Genomic DNA, 19,518 nt, shown 5'->3' with positions numbered 1-19,518 from the left:
TGTTTCAGTTTCAGTTTCAGTTTCAGTTTATTTGACAGGCACTTGCCCAAATCAACACAAAACATAGGTTATACACATCATGACAAACCACACAGATTAGACATCACAACACAAAAAGGCACAGAATAAGATGACTAAAATCTATACAAACATGTTTGTTCATGCATGCGTATCTTTGTTCATGCGTGCAATGTTTTACATTTTTCTTCCGTTTCTTAAAAAAAAAACATAATGATTTGGACATCAGACAAATGGGTACTTCCAATGGATTGATGGCTGGAACCTGAATTATGTCAACTGGCAAAGGAATGAGCCCAAAACCCATTATACCTGTGTCTATGTGGACGGGGAAGGAGGATGGAAGACGGCTCAGTGCAACCAGTCTCTTCCCAGTGTATGCAAAAAGTCTGCCGGTAAAATCTTGTTAAGCTAATACAGTCTCTTCCCAGTGTATGCAAAAAGTCTGCCTGTGATATCTTGTTAAGATGATACACAAAACACAAAATGTTTTTTTTACTCCATTGACTGAGCTACTACAAATTACCACCAGCTAAGCTGGACTCCGTTTCTCGATTCTTGTCGTTGCTAACCGTCTTAAGTCGGTCTTGAGTTGGTCGTAAGTTGCTCTTGAGTTGGTCTTAAGTTGGTCTTCAGTTGGTCTTTAGACGCAAGACCAACTTAAGAACAACTTAAGAACAACTTAAGACCAACTCAAGACCTTGGTTACAACGTTGGTCTTAAGAACGAACAAAATGGCTAAAGTCGTTAGCAAAGGCACTGTCGAGAAACGACCCCCTGTGTAGCAATATTGACTGGAGTTGAGAGGATTGGTTGCCAGGCCGTGCCCTCCAAGTGACGCAACACCTTCATCGTTGCTACTAGTCAGGTCAAGAGCAATGCAAGCACTTTCTGAGCTCCCGTAAATGTTAATTGTTATGCTCTTGGTCAGACCAAGTCTCGAAGAGATTTGAAAGTCGATGATAATCAGGCAAGAGGATTGGGGTGAAAGGATTATGAGGACACCTAATGAAATTACTGTATACCAGTGACAAGAAAACTGACCTTGTCGATGAAGAACCAAATTGTCTTTCTATCTTTTTTTAAAGAAACATGTTGCATTTGAAATTTAAAAAAAAAATCCAGTTTCAAAGTTTGTTTCTCATTTTATAACAGTTCCTCATTGTATAACAAATATATTGCTTGTATGATTTGAGAATTATACAGAAGTATTCAGGATATATATTTTTATGGGCTTTTATGCCTTTATTTGATAGGACAGTCAGTGTGAGATGGAGTCAGGAAGCACGTAGGAGAGAGATGGGGGAGGATTGAGAAATTACCTCATGCCGTAATCGAAATCGCATAACACTCAATGCCCCAAGTTTGAGCCAGAAGAATCAGTTTTTTTAAAAAAAAACTTTAAAGTTTAAACACAATATCCCAACTTTTTTCCTGATTTGAGTGTAATATCCTTGCTGACTTTTCTTCATGTATTTGCACCAAAAAATAACCTAAATATAATGATGACTATATTTTGCAATGCATCACCGCATTAAATGTTTATTATTTTCCACCTTGACAGAAGTGCCACCTACTCCTGACACCCGCTATCCTGGTGTATGTCCAGAGACAGAGAGTGACATTACATGGTTGCCCTTTAAGGGGCATTGCTACATGGTCACCTATGATGAAGAGAACTTTGCACGTGCCTTCATGACATGTTCACGAAGAGGTAGGTCTCAGGTGCACTCAGGGCCCATAGTATTCAGACTCAGTGTCTGATTTTTTTGTTGCAAGAATAATAAAATGTATGTTAGATGTTTCTTATTTTAGTGTTAAAGGTTCAGGCTCAGGATTTCCTTCCACCATCAACCCTGTAGACAAGAAAGCCAAACACATTAACGGTGTCTGTGACTTAGGATTTTGAATATTTATATCTTACGGGTCTTGTGGTCAGTGACTGGCTAATGACTTGTTTTTCGTTATTTGTAATGTTGCTGATTTGTTTGGCTTGTGTTTTCCAGGAGCATCTTTGCTTAGCATTGAAGATCCTGAGGAAGCTGAGTTTATCAAGGAGATAGCTATCATGCTGCAGGACACCTACCAGGCAATATGGCTTGGCCTTTGTAAGACCCTCAGAGGTAGGCTACAGTAACAATCAGGAATGGAGTTGATACAATTGACCCACTGAGCACTCATACTTGCATGGTGTTTACAAAAAAAGTCCAAATGTGTCCATGTGCACAAGCTTAATGGTGTAGGTGTTATGAGACAGGTGTAAGGCAGGTGAATTGGATCCCAAAGTGAATAATAAGACTGATTACTGTTAATTATTTTATTGTTCTTAGAAATCAGTGATGGTAAGGAATCAGCGCAGTTGTTAATGATTATCCACTTTTGCCTTTTCATACCTAGGCCAGTGGGGATGGCTAGACAAGACCGTGCTGGACTTCACCAACTGGGCCGATGATGAACCGAGTGACTATGACCAGCATGCTGTGCTCTCGACAGAGGACTTCAAGTGGAGGAGTGGAGGAAGCTACATGTATAAACCCTACATCTGTAAAACCCCCAAAGGCATGCATGCATTATCTGATTGTTGTTATTTGATAACTTTTTTTTATAACTATGTATAATATAGTATTTGAAGAGGCGGTATGCCATATAAGCAGCAGGGGTGAATTTCTCAAAACCAAAGTTGCTTACTACATTAGCTACTTTGTTGTTTTCAATGCATTTTCCCATTGGCAACTACCGAAGTTGCTAACAGGCTAACAACTTCGCTTTTGAGAAACTCACCCCAGGATAGTCTGTCACATTCACAGTCTGATCACATTTCATTAACACCACCCCCCCCCCCCCCATGCCCCACCCCCCACACTCTTTTACAGTTCCAAGTCCCGTAGCTGCCACAGCAAGTAAGTACTAGTGTTTCATGGACATTTACATTGTAACATTTATATTGTAACATTTAGGGTGCTCTATGTGTGGATGATCCCATGAGAGGTAAAGAAAAGATCCATGTTGCATGACAGACCTGGTTGAATACCTGAAATGCGCACTGCACTTGCATTCAAACTGACTCAAAGGATAAGCCACCATTGAAGTCATGAACATTATCATCTCACGGCAAAGTCAGTCAGCACCCATTTCTCTGTTCCCAATTGAAGTTGACCTGACTTGAAGGATATGATCATTATCAATAATAAATCTATACTGAATACCAATAGTGTCAAGCCTTTTCAAAGACACACTGGAATTATACATTTGATATAGATTCAAAATATTGTTTTAATATGGATTTAAAATATTGTTGTTTGTGTAAAGGGAAGAAACATTATCATTTGGTATGGCAAGCCCTTGAGTCCAAAATGTAACCTCTAATAATAACATAGGGATTTTTTTTACTGTTTATATCTAAAACTAAGTCTGACATGTAATTGTACTGTATATGTCTAATATCTGATCTTCTCTCAGGCCCTTCTACCTCCCAAGGAGCTCGTCGCAATGTTGCCATGGCTGTCATCGTGATCGTTGTTGCAGTTGTTGCTTTGGTGGGAGGCGCTGCCTTTGTCTATCAAAAGCGTTACACACCATCTCTCCCCAGTGCACCTACCTTTGAGAACCCAATGTACTTTAAGGTAGCAAGGGAAGTGGTTCCAGATAACAAGTGTTTACTCAATGACACTGAGGCAGAAGAAAATTAGTACATTTTGCTATAGTGACGTAGTTCTTGTATATCTGAAAGGATTTTGAATGGTTAATATTGTGATTTTTTTATACTGTTGTGTTAATATATTTTCTCACATCTAGGGGGCGGGGGCGGGGTATTATGATGGTTCTTGCTTTAGATTGTTAGGTTTCAGTAACTTTTATTCATAATGTCTGGCCTAAAACCCGCACCTGTTAACCCAAATCCAACTCAATGTTGTATCAAATTAGTCAATAGTCAATTATCCTCATGTCATACCTTTACAAGAAGAGATTGTTTCCTGACAATGGCTTTTGAAATCTTTGAAGTCTTCTTTACCACAGTTTCCTTATGTCTTGCTGTATATACGTCAATTTATGTTTCTGGTGATATTTGTCATTTGTGTGGTTTGGGGCCTACAGTATATGATGCCTACATGACAACACATGTGATCATAGCTTAACAACAACAGCTGTGGATGTGTTAGTGAAAAATGTAACGTTTGTGTTTTTAATGGATTAAATAAATAAAACAAATGAATTCCGACATTTTCCTTTTTATGAAATAGAACACACAAAATGGAATTCAACCATGTGGACATCTTCCTTGGCATTCAGTGTCCACCTCCTGACACCTTTTGACAACACCTTGACATTTTGATGCTGCAAAATGTACTTAAGCAAAACACTGTGAAGCAGCAGGAGTGCTCCATACCAGTAATTCATACATATGGTGACCTGTATAATAAAAAAATATACCTACAGTAACTATGATGAGCGTATTGTACTGTGTTACTGTTTTACAAACCATCCAGAAAAAGAAAGACATCCTGCAGCTGTATCCTAATAATTCAAAATGGTGCAATCTTGAACATCGGGAGGAATGTGAGTGGATGAGGGCTCCATTACCCGGCTCCAACTACCACGACAGTGACATACAAGTTTTCGTTTTGAAACATAACAGTCTCTCTATGTGCAAATGCACAAGTGTGAGGATGTACAGTGCATACAGTGACTCAGTAACTTATGTACATGTAACACTGAAGAGAGGTTGAGGGATAGAACTGGAGGCAGTCTCAGAACTCTGTAGGCAGTCATACTGTTTTGGACTGCGTTTCACAAAATATTTAAATAGTACTTAAATATGAGGTGACCCCTACAGTAGGTAATACAGTATATCACATCTGTAAAAGTTAATACATGCAGTAATTTTATAGGCCTTCATACAATATTTTTTCTCATACTGCTTTGAAGAAAAAAATGCATGTAAAATAGTGCATGTATAAAATTTTGCAGATGACATGAGACCTACAGATTTACAGATGATATATTGCCACCTCATACTACTTGAGCTTAAGTACTACTTAAAGAGTTTTTGGAAAATACAGCCCTGAATGTTAGAAGGGGTCACCAGATAAATCACCATAATAATAATAATAATAATAATAATAATAATAGTAATAATGAAGAGCCATGCCAATTGTGACCAACATTCTTAAGGGCAGTCTAATGCATTTTAGTCACTAAGAAACTAGGGGTGGTCTGGTCGGGTAGGGGGTGTTGTGTGTGTGTGTGTGGGGGGTGGGGGGGGGTTGCATTTAGGCACCTGCAACTATTCATGCAGACACTGATGTTTCATTCGCAATGGAGGGTGTTCACCAAGCAAACACTTTTTTCATCATGAAACATCTCCGTCCATATCAGCTTTGACTCAAGTCCTTTAATAGTTGGTAATAGGTAGCATTCACTGCCAGATCGGGTAAATTAATAAAAAATCTGCACAGAAAATATAGACCCTCATATTGCATTGGTAGTAAAGATAAACATCATTAACACAGTACACCATGCCAGCACTGGACAGCAAAAAAGAAAGATTTAATTAGAACCCCTTACTCATACTCATACTCATTCTTTGTACTGAATGAATAAATATCTCTTTTAGACTTAAGACAGGTGCTTTTAGTGCTCGCTCACTCTGATCCCCATATCTACAAAGGCATATATGACATTTATACAAATGCATAGAAATAGGATTCAAGCTGTTATTCAATTGATGCATAGAGGGTTCATCAGAGAGTGAGCCAAATTGTTAGCCTGATAAACCAGCCTAAATGTGACACCGGAGTGGGTGGCGCTGGTTTACCAGGCTACCAAATTGTCACATTTTATTTTACTTTGGGGAACTTGTTGTTTTGTTGTATCGCCAGAAGAGGGCACTCTCCATTTTTCATTTGTAGTCTTCTAGAAAAGGCCACCTTTTACATCCTTTACACCCTGTGGCCTGTCTGATTGGGTTTTGAGGCATACTATAGTATTGTCTACCGTGGCAAGTTGGGACACTTTTTACAGTATGTACCTTGCCCAATGCTTGAGTTGAGTTATCATGCTACAATGTATTTGACCAGCACCCTTGGAGGTAAAACAACCTTCAGATGGAATGTGGTATGATGGTCTTCACTCGAACGTGTAGAATCAGCCACTCAGCAAAACAGGAGTGTACACATCATAATGATTGAAAAATGGCTCAGGCTCCCAAATAAACAATTGCTACGTTTACATGGCGGTTTTAATTACGAATTAACAAATTCCGAATTAAATAGTTCTCCCGAATTTACTTTGATCTTTCATTTAATTCCGAATTAAGAGGTGTTTACATGACGTTTTCAAAGCGGAATTAAGCTTTATTCAGAATTAAAGTGAGTTAATTCGGAATTAAATGTGTCATGTAAACGTAGAAAATGTGTACTGTACATGCAGTACTTTTATCTGTGCTCCAACTCCTCCTGCACAAAAGCAAGAGGATCCCGAGCAACATCATCACATCAAATAGTTTTTCTTACAGCTTCAAGTGCTAGTGATTGCTACTGCATGAGTTGCGCATGAGATCACAGTCATCTGCCATTAACCACCAAATGGAGAAATGCAATATATATATACAGTATACATATCCGTTTTAATTCTTTTCAAGTCAAATATTTTGCTACTGGTGCGCACCAATGCACTAATGCTCTGTCAGTAAAAAAGAGTGCACAATAGCATGTTCATTTTAAATGATAATTAAAAACACTCAAACAAAAACCCTGGCTTCAAATTCTGGAAAGAAATCTGTGGCAGACCAGACCTGTGGACCTGTGTGTTTACAAAGCGCAACGCATACGGTCTTGGACTGGTGGTCAAAAATAATTTCCAGTGTGATAGAATGTTGCGCTTTATGTAAATTGCTCGTGCACAAACTTTTTGGTATCACACAAAGGGCACGACGAAAGCTTCAAATATGTATAACATCAAACTGTCAATATGACTACACTCACACACCCACATTCCTTGTCTTATTACTGTAGTTAGACGATACTGAGACATTGGACACTGTAGCTGACATGGTCTTTTGCGTGCATAGGTGCATTAAAGGATAGTCATAGGGGCGCAACTGGCTAACACTGCCACATCACAAACAGAATCACTGTCAAAAGAAAGTGAGTGAGTGGAAGGCTGAAGTTGATGTTTTGCACGGGTACACAGATGCATCAATACCACTTCCCTGCATACTGGGTTGTTCTAATTATAATGGTCCGTTGTTAAATTAAGTTAAATATAAAACAGACAATATGAAAGCTAAACACAGCACTACATGTTACACAGCATATTCAACACATTTTCTTCCTTTGTCAAAAACAAATAAAAGGTATTCATATTGAGGTGTGCATTCATAGTGCATAACATATGCAATGGCATACAATAAGAGCTAACACACCTTTATGTGCATTAAATAACTTCTTTTTTTTAATTACCAAACGGTTCAAACAATGAAGTGGCTGACTGCCATTAAAAAAATTGGGGACTTAGTTAAAAGACTATCGGAAGAACTAATTTTCAGTCACTAGTCAACGCAAAAATACAGGTACTTCCACCAGGGGGCGGTCTCAACTTAGTTGGTACAGGGCCTTGGTCAATGTAGAACCAAATTCTGTAGTGCGGATGACAAGTAAAATGTGTAATATTTTGTTTTTATGGACCTCTAATTTGCTATTCAATTTAGCCGTTTCAATTGTTATCTTTTCTTTTGTAATGCAAAGACTCTAACTCCCCAAGATTAATCTATGAATCTATGAGGCCTGGACCTGTTGTTTTCCATTGTTGTCATTGATGCACAAGTCAATTATATTCAGTATATTGAGGTAACTTTGTTTTACTATTCCGCCAAAGTTCTCACTCTTTGTCATGCTTTTATTTCCATTGAAAAAATTGTGACATCTTTAATTGTATTGTTCAGAGACATCATCTTTTGTCACCACACCTTTGGACCCAAAATAGAGAAACACTGAGACGTGGTGAGAAGAGGAAGATGAAGAGAAGGAGGGGTAAAGAAAACTTTAAATAAATCAGGAGGGAAGAGGGAAATGCAAGACTCCAACCTGAACCTGAGAGTAAAAGTTTTTTGTTGTGCAAATGCAGCTGCACTCACTAACTCATTGGTGAATGTACATCTCTCTGGACCACTCTCCCGTGTCCCCGCGTCTCACATCCCTGTCCCTGTCGCGGTCCCTGTCACGGTCCCTGTCTCGGTCCCTGCCCCCGTCCCTCCCGGGGTAGTGGTAGTGGTTGTGATGGCCGGGGTGGTGTTGTTCGTGCTGCGAGCGCTGCTGTCCCTGGTGCCGGTGCTGTCTGTTGCGCTCATTGTGCTCCAGCTCGTAGTCCCGGCTCTGGTAGTGCTGGTCCTCCATGGCCAGAGCCTCGCTGGCCCCGCGGTGGTGGCTGCTGCTGCCGTGGTGGTGGTGATGGTGGTGGTGGTGGTGCCGGTGGTGGTTGTGATGGTGGTGGTTGTGGTCCCTGTGGGTCACCGCGTTGTGGTACACCTCCATGCCCGGCTCCTCCTCCTCCTCCTCCTCTTCCTCCGGCAGCATGCGGCGCCGCCGGGACGACTCGGAGTAAACGGACTGGCGGCCCGGCAGCAGCTCCACGTCCAGGGACTGCTGGGGCGGCGGGGGCTGGTGGTTGTGGTGCTCGGGGCGGGCGGCCGAAGAGCGGTGGCGGTGGTGGTGGTGGTGGTGGTGGGCGTGCTGAGGGCGCTTGGGTTCGCTCCTCAGCGGTCTCTCCTCGTCGTCGATGTCCTCCTCCTCCTCTTCCTCCTCCTCAAACCTCTCCTCCTCCTCCTCCTCTCTCTGTTCCGGGGGTTGCTGATCGGGACTGTTTTCTTGGGATCCTTTCTGCTTGGCTGCAGCCGTCTTCTTGGTTTTGGGTTCTTCCTGTGATTGAAACAAGAGTGTTACTAACTAGACTTTTTTCAAACAGGGAAATGCTCTACTCAACCCTCTCGTAGGCATTACTTCTTTATCTAACTCACACCGTTACTCCTAACTATTCCACATTTTTGTACACATGCTAACACAATCTACCACTCAGTTTTTGTGAACAACAATTTATAGATGGTGACATGGTAGTTGTAGGCTTAAAGGACACAGACCAAATTCCTCACAAGAGACTTTGTCAAAGAAGTAGTTTTGTAACAATATAAAGAGGTTTTGAAAAGACATAACCTGTTAGAACTTTACTCCTGCACTCCTTCACTCCTGTCCAAAGGGTTATTTGTCTCCAGGTGGCAAAATCACATGACCCCGTGAACACTACTGTTGAGGGGTGGATTTCTCGAAACCATAGTTGCTAACCACGTGAGCTACTTTGTTGTTTCCAGTGCAATTTGCCATTGGCAACTACCCAAGTTGCGAACTGGCTAACAACTTTGCTTTCGAGAAACACACACCAGAGCTGTATAAAGTAGAAGTGGAAGTACTGCTATAAATGTAATTACAACATGAGTAGTCTGATGTAACATAGCTGCACCTATGTCTATGTATACATACTAGGGTTGTAATTACATCCATAACAATGCTTCTACTTCTACTTAACTCTGCTGTTGACTTCTTTGATGTCATGTAACTCATCACAATGAGCCGTGATGGGGAAGCTGCAATCACAAGCTACAACCCATTTATTTCATGATTCTCCAATTTCACAATTTCAATTTCATAATTCTCCAATTAGGCTATCACCTGGTTAAACTGGACCGGTAAAACCAGGTCCTTTTAAATGTGCAATGAACAAGGTTGCTTCCATGAGCAACAAAACTGGAGACCGTGGCAACACCTTGAGACCAAGTCATGGGGGTCAAGGCTACTGCAAAAATAAGTAATTCAAAACATTATCTACGTCTGATGTGTAGCCTACCGCTCTACCTGCTATAGTTACACAGGGGTGGAAAAAGTGGGCAATATTTCCTTTACACATTTTATGTCTCAGCAATCTCTCGTCACAACACAAGGCAAAAAAACCCCTAAAACTAGGGAGGAGTGATGATATGACACCGCTACAGCAAGACAATAGGACAACACTAATGCCAGCAGAATCTGACCAAGACCACGTTCTATTGCATGAGTGCAGTGAAGCAGTACTGCCTACACACAGCTGGCCAAAGGTCTTTGTAGTATCCTAGTGACCTAAGGCTACGCACTCACCCCAGCCGCTGTTACCTCAAGGCTTCTCGACACATCCGTGACCATGTGATGGAGGTGTGGTGTGGGAAGGGTGGAAAATGCGGAAAAGACAGACGACAGCAAAGACTTGAAAATGGAGCTATGGCACAAACAGCCATCTACAAAGCAGCTACGCACACAAGTGCGAACTACATGTCACAAACAGCAAAAGAGCTACTGTGCCCTGTCGGTGGAGTATTGTTGTTCTTAGAATCTACGAACACACGGAAATCAAGCGTCTCTACGCGAAAAATACCCTTAAGTACCTTTGCTGTATAGAGGAACTACGCAAGCTTAGTTCATTGATCAGAAACGTCAGACTGTAACTGTTTCCTGGCTTGTAGTGGTGAAAGCACTGTAACTAATGACACTAATCCACGCATTCCTCGTCTCTGAAAGTATGGAAAGGGGATGGGAAAGAACAAAACCAGTGAATTTAACATTAACATTTAACATTACATTATTGTAGACTGTATCAATGTGCTGCTGGATGTTACAGTGTTATGTTCCTTTGAAGCGACACAGCACCATTTCTGGAAATAGGCTAATTTTACACCTCCCCCTGAGTAAAATGGTTGAGTTTTACCTTTCTCCTGTAGGAAATTATGTCAATGAACATGAAAACTGCTCAATAGTTACTGAATACTGAATATTTAAAATATCATGAGTTACTGTTTAGTAAAATAAAACAACATTGACTGCTTTATGAAGGAGTGAAACATAATCACAACGAATGCACTCCATTGTGGCTACAATTGCAGCTACAATATTGACTATAACTTATATTTAGGCATGTAGGCCTAGACAGTAGCATATGTACATTAAATATACTGTATATATTGCAATCATACTCATATTATTGGTAAATAGCAGTAGAATAAGAATTTTCCACAATACATCCAATACATTCTTATGGCCATAGAAAGTCAATGGTGTGCCAACTTGCCCCCTACACAACAGGACAGCACTCTTGACTGAAATCATGTTCTCCTGTTAACACCTGACATTACATAATTCCAGTTTTAATATCAAAGTATACCTAGATCCCCTGTCTATCACACAGAATATTTATATGTTTCTATTCCTTACTATTAGCTTTCTAGAACTGATTTAGTGGAAGGTGCCGATTCTTAGTTTGGACATCACAAAAAAGAGAAGTTTCACTCACTGTAAGATTTTATAATCTTGATCACTCTGAATTAGTTGGATTATCTCTATTCAAGATGGGCATCATGTTAGAGTTGGAATTTTGAAGATTGGACCTGTAATGGCCCAGAAAATGAGGGTGTGCCAACTTGCCCCTGTGCCTACTAGCCCCGGTCTCCCCTACTTCCAGCCATTCTCTGATTCTGGCAATCCAAATTCTACCTTCAAGCTATCTTGTCCCATAAGATTCAACGATGATTCCTAACTTGGAACTAGACACAACCCAGTCACTTAACTCATGGGGAAGGTGTACATTTAACTTTTCCAGAAATGGTGCTGTAATGCTTGAGAAGTGCCAGCTTATGTAACATTATTCTATCCCGCTATTTAAAACGGAGTCACTACTTAAAACTGAGTCGTGACCGCAAATATCCAATTTGCCGGTCTCTGATAGCTCGCAGTTGCAATTACAGGACTTTCTTATCTTCACAAGTTCTTTAGGATGTGTAACAGAAAAGGGGCATTGATTACTTAATCAAAGAGTTATTGAGGCGAGAGAGATTGTGTCCATTTTATTAGCAGAAAGGCTGCAAGGGTCAAGGCGAGGGTGATGAATATGAAGATGGACGGGGCATTAGTATATACACGCTAATGTGCGCTTAGAAGCAGTGGTGGTGGTGGTGGTGGTGGTGTGTCAATGGGCTGTAGGGGCTGCAGTATTGTAGTGCTCAAGGTGGGTGTTGAAGATGGACATTAGATGGCAAAATATTTGAGAAACTGCTGAAAAACGATTCACTACCTGATCTACACAGTTTTCACTAAATAAAAAAGGTAGTACAACGAAGTAATATTTAGCGTTTGTTACTTATTTCTATGTGTTTTTTCATTGTCACAGCGTTTGTGTGAAAAGGACTAGTAGATAGCCGTGTCTGGACTAGAATCTGTACCTTAGGGCTGGCGGGGAGAGTGTTCTCAGCGAGTTTCTCTAGCATGGGATTGGCAGGCTCCATCTCTGGGGGGTGGGTGGCCCTCCAGTAGGACTCAAGGTACTCCGCTAAGTGCTCACAGGCATCCGACAACTGGTTCTCATCCAAGATGACATCAAATACCTCCTGTAAACGGGGTGGGGTGGTAACATAAAGAAAAAAAAGAAATGTGAATGTAATTGTTGTTTGTGTGTTGGACAGAGGCTGATAAAGAGAGTGAAAATGGACAGAAGAAGAATGCAAGAGAGGAGATGTATCATTGTGTTGATATGAATATCCTGTCAGAAAAGCCAGACTAGCAGACTACTTTCAGTTGAACAAATACTTGACGATTCTTACACCTACAGCTTTAATGGACCAGTTCAGTCAATTTCAATATGCTGTTGTATTGTTAACGCTACCCTTGACTTGTCAGTACCCGGTGATGCCACATTTTTCGGCTAAGCCCTTTCCGAGATACGAGCTATTCTAATGGGGGCAGCGCATGTTTACATTTTTTTTTTTAAATAACATAGGCCTACTCCAAATATTTTCCCAAAATGTACCGCCGTTTTCTAGTTGTCTGCTGATCTTGTATAACCTTTCGGATATTTTTCGGAATAAATAAAAACATTTTTTTGAAATGTAAACAAAGCGCTGCCCCCATTACATTGACCAAGATCTCGGAAAAGGCTGAAGAAGAAAAAAAAACCTCAGGTACTGACAAGTCCAGGGTAGTGTGAGCATTACAACTGCATGTTGAAATTGACTGAACTGGTCCTTTAATGGCTTCTGAGTTTTAAAAACGACACTAGAGGACAGGTGCTGTATGGTCTTTGCCCATTGTTGATAATACATCGGACACATTTTTGAGCAATATGTCTGGGAAACATTACTATTGCCTCCAAATTTCCAGATGGAACACTGTATCATCCCTGTGTATCATCCCAATATTGCCCATGTCTAAAGGGGGCGGAGTGTCAGAGTGACCTAAAGTGACCTCTGTGAGCTTCTGCCTTACATTTGGACACTGGGCCAGTTTGTCAGCAGCCACCAACTGGACGTTCAGGTGTTTGGTCTGAGACTTCCCCCTGGTCTTGATCAGTCTTGTGAGAACCTGAGGAACAGCAAAGCAAATGCAAGGGGCATATTGATCAGACACTGATGTCCAATTACATGTACTGTATCAAGTCCTTGTGTTGTGAGTGTCTCTGTATGGTTCACAGGGATGTGTGACATATGATGATCTCAAACACCATACAAAAACAATGTGGTTATTTTCTCATCCAAAGATCATAATGCACAACAACTATGAAACAAAATACCAAGAGAATAGGGCTGTGTGATCCAAAAGCACATCCAAAACACGTCCTCCCTTGCAAATTACAAATGGCCTAGCTACACGTTTAACACACAAATGTCCTAATGGCTGTGGGCAGGAACAAGCTACTGTGCTGTCTGCTACTGTGGCACGCACCTTGGGGGAGGAGATCTTGACGTAGACCAGGATGGGGGCCAGGGAGGTCTTGCTGAGCTGTATTGGGTGGTTTATGGTGTCCGCATCCAGCACCACCAGCTGCAGGCTTCGGGCCAGCTCAAAGATCCTCTCCACCTCCCCCTGGATCTGGGCTGCACCAGCAAGATGCACAAAATGTAAAACAACAGCAAAAGCAACAAACATACAGTACATAAAGACTTGTTTCCTTCAAAATGTTATACATTGCTCATATGTTATGTGTGATACTGAAGGCCATATTCTCCCATATATTTAAGAGGAACATAAACAAACAAAAAAACAGACAGCTATGCAACTTTTTATCCAATGCAATGTTTGCACTATTTTCTTTTAGGTGTTAGCAGTCATGCACAGTGTTCTGAGCAAGCTTTGTGGTTTTCGTCTTCCATATTTTGAAGATGTTTAAATTGCACTGAACTGCAAACATAATATATTAGACGCAGACAGGCAGTCAAGTTTACAGCTTTGTTGAAACATATTCCGAGGATTTTCAAACCTTGTTGTTGCATGACATAGCTGATGATATGTTAATTTTACAGTATTAGGCAATGATCGCAGGAGATGTAAAACGTGGAACATACTGCAGGCAAGTAAATATTCCAGAAAAAGTGAAACCAAAAACCTTACAGACTATGTTTATCGACTCTAAAGACAAACTCTAAAACTCAAAATGCGCATAAATAAAAAAATATAAAAACGACACCCATTTTGAGAAAATGCTTTAGTTCTGAATATTAGTAGACTAGTTTTACTATCCCCTCATAATTTGTGTAGACGGTCTGGAACGGCTGAATTGAGAAACGTTGAGTGGAGGGAGCAGTGAACTCCGTTGAAATTTGAAATATCCATCCTATTTTGTCTGATATCAAGACCAACCCCTTCCAGAACTCCTGTTCTACACCCTCTGTATAAATCAAATGAGTGGAAGGGAATGGTAAAACCAGGCTAGAATATTACTGAACGAAAAACGAAAATATAAAACGACTATACAGAAAAGTGATTAACTGAATGTGTGAGATAAAGAACATTTACTATATGTGGATGGGAGAATATACCCCAACATCTTTTCAGATGTGAAAATATTCAGAAAGGTGTAATCATAGAAATCACAATTCTTTGGCTTTCACAGCTCTGAAAAATAGGTCAACATCACATGGGTAAACAAAATCTAAAACTATTCACCAATACACTTCTCAAATACTCACAAGACCTGGCTAAATCCCCAATCTCTCAAACACAGGGAAACATTGGCTTATATTCACATGGCATAGCAACATAGCAAATGACTGCAAGTCAAAGCCCACATGTTCCATTCTACACAGAGGGTGACTGCCTGAATATGGAGGAAGCTGCGCTTAGTTGGGAATGGGTGGAGAGGCAGCCTACACAGTCAGACAGCCTACTACTATGTTACGAGGTACGTACCGGCGGCATCTGAGGCAAGAGAGAGAGCAGTGCCAGGGACAGAATGGAAAGAACCAGAACAATCAGATCCCCCACCAGCACACACACCGTCTCACACAAGCAGGTGCGAGGGGAGGGACTGAGGTGTGTGTGTGTGTGTGTGTGTGTGTGTGTGCGTGTGCGTGTGCGTGTGCGTGTGTTGGTGTGTGTCTGTGTGTGTGTGTGCGTGTACGTGTGCGTGTGTGTGTGTGCGTGTGCGTGTGCGTGTGCGTGTGTGTCTTTGTATGTGTGTGTGTGTGTGTGTGTGTGTGTGTGTGTGTGTGTGTGTGTGTGTGTGTGTGTGTGTGTGTGTGTGTGTGTGTGTGTGTGTGTGTGTGTGTGTGAAAGTGACTGGGTGGATCTATCTGTGTAACTGCCTACTGTGAGTAGAGGTACCTGCCCTTGCTGCCCAATTTAGCCAACAGGCCTGGCTGGCATACTGCAGGGGGCATTGGCACACTGCCATGTTTTCCATAAGTTTGCCTTGATTGCTGTTCATTTACGGTACCTTTTTTTACAGTCACTGTACATCCAGCTAAGCTCCACTTAAGGCAAATGAAATATTGCTAAAATGTCAATTCAATACAAGAAGCGACGTAAGTATATTCAATTATTAAAACTGTTATCAAAATATATAATGAAATATGCGTCTTTGTTACATTTGACCTTTGTCATCTGTTGGTATAAATAAAGAAATGGCAAAACATGTTCATCTCAACATGTCTTCCCATTCTTAACATTTCTGCTGCTGCCTAGAGGACTAACCAATGCAGAGCTATGCTGCTCCCATGATAATCACCAGAGACCAACGCTCCTGTGGTAAGCAAGGTGATGACATCCAAGTGTGGCCAGTCCACCAACAGAAATGGAATTAATGAGGCTTGCACACACCAAGATTCAATACTCCATTCCATCGACTGAGCCAGTGTACGCCAGTGATAAAATGGCTGATTGAAGAGCTCTGAATGTGTTGCAAATGGCTTTTGGAAGATGAGTTCAAAGTCTTGAGATGAAGGCAAATTTGATGCAAATAATATAGCATAAATATGACTGAACAATTTCATGATATTCTAATCTGGAGACCATACAGTGCGTGGGCAGAGTGAGACTGAGGAGAGAGACATGAATCACTGTGATCAATTGTATTCACATGATGACAAATGATGGCTATGATCATTTGAAATGTCAGTTTTGCACAGAGGTTCACAAATGTCCCCTTTCCCCTTTGGCTTGGGGCTAGGCTACATGAAGAACACAGGTCTCTCCTAAGAGTAGGCCTGGGGTGCATCTCTTGAAAGCAAAGTTGCTTACTACATTAGCTACTTTGTTGTTTTCAATGCATTTTCCCATTGGTAACTACCAAAGTTGCTAACAGGCCAACAACTTCTCTTTTGAGAAATGCACCCCAGTATTGTGAATGATGGCCAATGACCATTCATGTCTGAAGCTGAATGTCAGCCCCTTCCGTTAGATCAACAAGAAAATCATCAAGCTGTGTTTCAACAGCCTTGTCAGCTGCATGAAGGCAACAGCGTAATACAGCTACATCAATTTTCCACACCCCATCCTTGGGGATTTGCATACTGGCAGACTGTATATGGAGCATCTTGAAGATCCCCATAACTCTCTCTACACACATTTGGAAGTAGAGCATAATGCCCTGCTCACAGAAACGGTTTGGTAACTACCAACCTACTACACTACTTGCTAATTAACAAAATGACAAACAGGACATTAACGAACACAAACTTTAAGACAACCTCTAGCCAGCTACTTTTCCGTGTGGAAGAGGTTTTTTCCTAAGAGGGGAGAAAAAAAAACACTAATAGAGTTCGCTATTTGACATCTAGGTGACTCAGACCTTACCTAAATTTGAGCGTGTGTTGGAGCGGTCCATCAAGCCATGTTTGCCTGGGTTACCGAGTATCGACCGTTTAGCCAGGGCAATGTCTGCTGTCACCCTGGTTATGGTTATCCTGGAAAACACAGAGATACAAGATGCAAGATGTTTTATTGTCATATGCAAACAGATCATCCCAGGGCTCATTTAACCAGCATGCTGTAATATTGTCATGACACTGCTAACTGCAAACAGATCATCCCAGGGCTCATTTAACCAGCATGCTGTAATATTGTCATGACACTGCTAACTGCAAACAGATCATCCCAGGGCTCATTTAACCAGCATGCTGTAATATTGTCATGACACTGCTAACTGCAAACAGATCATCCCAGGGCTCATTTAACCAGCATGCTGTAATATTGTCATGACACTGCTAACTGCAAACAGATCATCCCAGGGCTCATTTAACCAGCATGCTGAATATTGTCATGACACTGCTAACTGCAAACAGATCATCCCAGGGCTCATTTAACCAGTATGCTGTAATATTGTCATGACACTACTAACTGCAAACAGATCATCCCAGGGCCCATTTAACCGGCATGCTGTAATATTGTCATGACACTACTAACTGCAAACAGATCATCCCAGGGCCCATTTAACCGGCATGCTGTAATATTGTCATGACACTGCTAACTGCAAACAGATCATCCCAGGGCTCATTTAACCAGCATGCTGTAATATTGTCATGACACTGCTAACTGCAAACAGATCATCCCAGGGCTCATTTAACCAGCATGCTGTAATATTGTCATGACACTGCTAACTGCAAACAGATCATCCCAGGGCTCATTTAACCAGCATGCTGTAATATTGTCATGACACTGCTAACTGCAAACAGATCATCCCAGGGCTCATTTAACCAGCATGCTGTAATATTGTCGTGACACTGCTTCCTCCTAACAACAACCTCATTTCCACCGCAAGAAGGTCATGAGGGCCATAATATTTTATTTGATATTATTTATTTACCTCCCACAGGACAATGATAGTAATCAGTTAATAATTACACAATAAGTGTGCCAACACAGTGGCAAAGGTTAAAGACTATTAATAGCCAATGAATTGCAGCCATATATTTTTTATTTATAGCGAAATATAACTGACTAATATAACTGACTATAACTCCATTACAACTGTAGTAATACAATTGTAACAAAGGCATAGAGCTGTAAACAATTACCCTCATATTTCAGTGCATAGAAAATACAGGTACATGAATAAAAAAGCAAAACAAAAAAACCCTCACCTTCCTTCAAACCGATGCTTCAGGAAGTCAAATAGAGCTTTTTGCATCATGTCCGTCACCTACACAAAACAACAACACGCACAAAAACCATCTCACATGTCATACATCAACACATGCATCTTTGGGTGTCGTGAAAAGTGAATTTGGAGAAAGAGTGTTACCAGATCCTTATTCAGGCCACTCACCTCATAACCCTTCAATGAGGGGCCCATAAGTACAACAGGACGCATGGAAGGCACAACATCATACGCAGCTAATTGCTCCCCCTGCAATGGAGAGAGGAGGTCAATACACATGTGGCACTCATACTTTCAAACTATGCAGGAGAACTGGACAGACTTCAGACACAAGAGTTATAACACTGTCACAAGGGTGGAGAAATCAATGGACACATTTCAGACAATCACATAGGAAATCACATCATGAAGATGCAAGCAGGTGCAAGCAAATGAAAATGTACGTGACAACAGAGCATGCTGGAACTTAATTCCATTTTTTCAGATGACAAAAACATGACAAATGTGTCTTGTAATCATGGCACTTAAAACTGAGGTGTGGCAAACTTTAAGCTTGTGTTTCTTTAGTCCCATGGTGTTTTTTCCCCAAAATTATTGATTGATTTAGTAAGTCTACAGTAGAATGCAAAAGGGGGTTTCCATTCACCGTCGAAATGGAGTATATTTAGTTTTACTTATACACCATGATATACATTGTATGTAAATCCTGTAAGTGATGAGGGCAATGCCATCTAACACAGATGTACACACAGACGTAAACTTACCGACTTCTTCTTCACCTGCTGGACTGTTTGTGGTGGAAAGGCGAGAAAGATAAGATTCAGTGATTGCATGCAAGCTAGTGAAATGATCATGTGATGCTGAATTTCCCTTTTCGTGCACAGTGTGCCAAAAACAATAGAAATAGTAGATGGACAGAGAGAGACAGAGAGAGAGAGAGAGAGAGAGAGAGAGAGAGAGAGAGAGACAGAGAGAGAGAGGGGCGGGAGAAGAGAGAGAAAGAAATAGAAAGAGAAAGAGAAAGAGAAAGAGAGACAGACAGACCAGAGATGGAGACAGGCA

At 41.1% G+C, this 19,518-nt stretch overlaps 2 protein-coding genes across 5 annotated transcripts in view; one reads left to right on the top strand and one right to left on the bottom strand.

Moving 5' to 3' along the window:
* The window catches only part of mrc1b (mannose receptor, C type 1b), a 28,055-nt gene extending 23,393 nt beyond the window's left edge, over nucleotides 1-4,662 (top strand). For 2 of the 3 annotated variants that reach the window (XM_063219171.1, XM_063219170.1), the window contains 6 exons: nucleotides 248-413; nucleotides 1,583-1,732; nucleotides 2,025-2,141; nucleotides 2,416-2,577; nucleotides 2,892-2,918; nucleotides 3,478-4,661. In XM_063219171.1, coding sequence (XP_063075241.1) covers nucleotides 248-413; nucleotides 1,583-1,732; nucleotides 2,025-2,141; nucleotides 2,416-2,577; nucleotides 2,892-2,918; nucleotides 3,478-3,707 — 852 coding nt within the window. In that variant the 3' untranslated portion in view covers nucleotides 3,708-4,661. Of the gene's footprint in view, nucleotides 1-247; nucleotides 414-1,582; nucleotides 1,733-2,024; nucleotides 2,142-2,415; nucleotides 2,578-2,891; nucleotides 2,919-3,477 lie in introns of all 3 variants that reach the window. The other variant, XM_063219172.1, reaches the window with a different exon arrangement.
* A 3,226-nt stretch (nucleotides 4,663-7,888) lies between these two features.
* The window catches only part of cacnb2b (calcium channel, voltage-dependent, beta 2b), a 34,697-nt gene continuing 23,067 nt past the window's right edge, over nucleotides 7,889-19,518 (bottom strand). For both annotated transcript variants that reach the window (XM_063220339.1, XM_063220340.1), the window contains 8 exons: nucleotides 19,221-19,243; nucleotides 18,625-18,705; nucleotides 18,440-18,498; nucleotides 17,154-17,263; nucleotides 13,806-13,957; nucleotides 13,350-13,445; nucleotides 12,311-12,475; nucleotides 7,889-8,933 (listed from right to left, as the gene is read on the bottom strand). In XM_063220339.1, the coding sequence (XP_063076409.1) occupies nucleotides 8,157-8,933; nucleotides 12,311-12,475; nucleotides 13,350-13,445; nucleotides 13,806-13,957; nucleotides 17,154-17,263; nucleotides 18,440-18,498; nucleotides 18,625-18,705; nucleotides 19,221-19,243 (1,463 nt within the window). In that variant the 3' untranslated portion in view covers nucleotides 7,889-8,156. The remainder of the gene's footprint in view (nucleotides 8,934-12,310; nucleotides 12,476-13,349; nucleotides 13,446-13,805; nucleotides 13,958-17,153; nucleotides 17,264-18,439; nucleotides 18,499-18,624; nucleotides 18,706-19,220; nucleotides 19,244-19,518) is intronic.

The sequence above is a fragment of the Engraulis encrasicolus genome, chromosome 16, assembly GCF_034702125.1.
Source record: "Engraulis encrasicolus isolate BLACKSEA-1 chromosome 16, IST_EnEncr_1.0, whole genome shotgun sequence".
NCBI lineage: Eukaryota > Metazoa > Chordata > Actinopteri > Clupeiformes > Engraulidae > Engraulis > Engraulis encrasicolus.
Note: the sequence above shows the minus strand (reverse complement) of the source record. Positions and strands in the feature narration are given on the sequence as shown.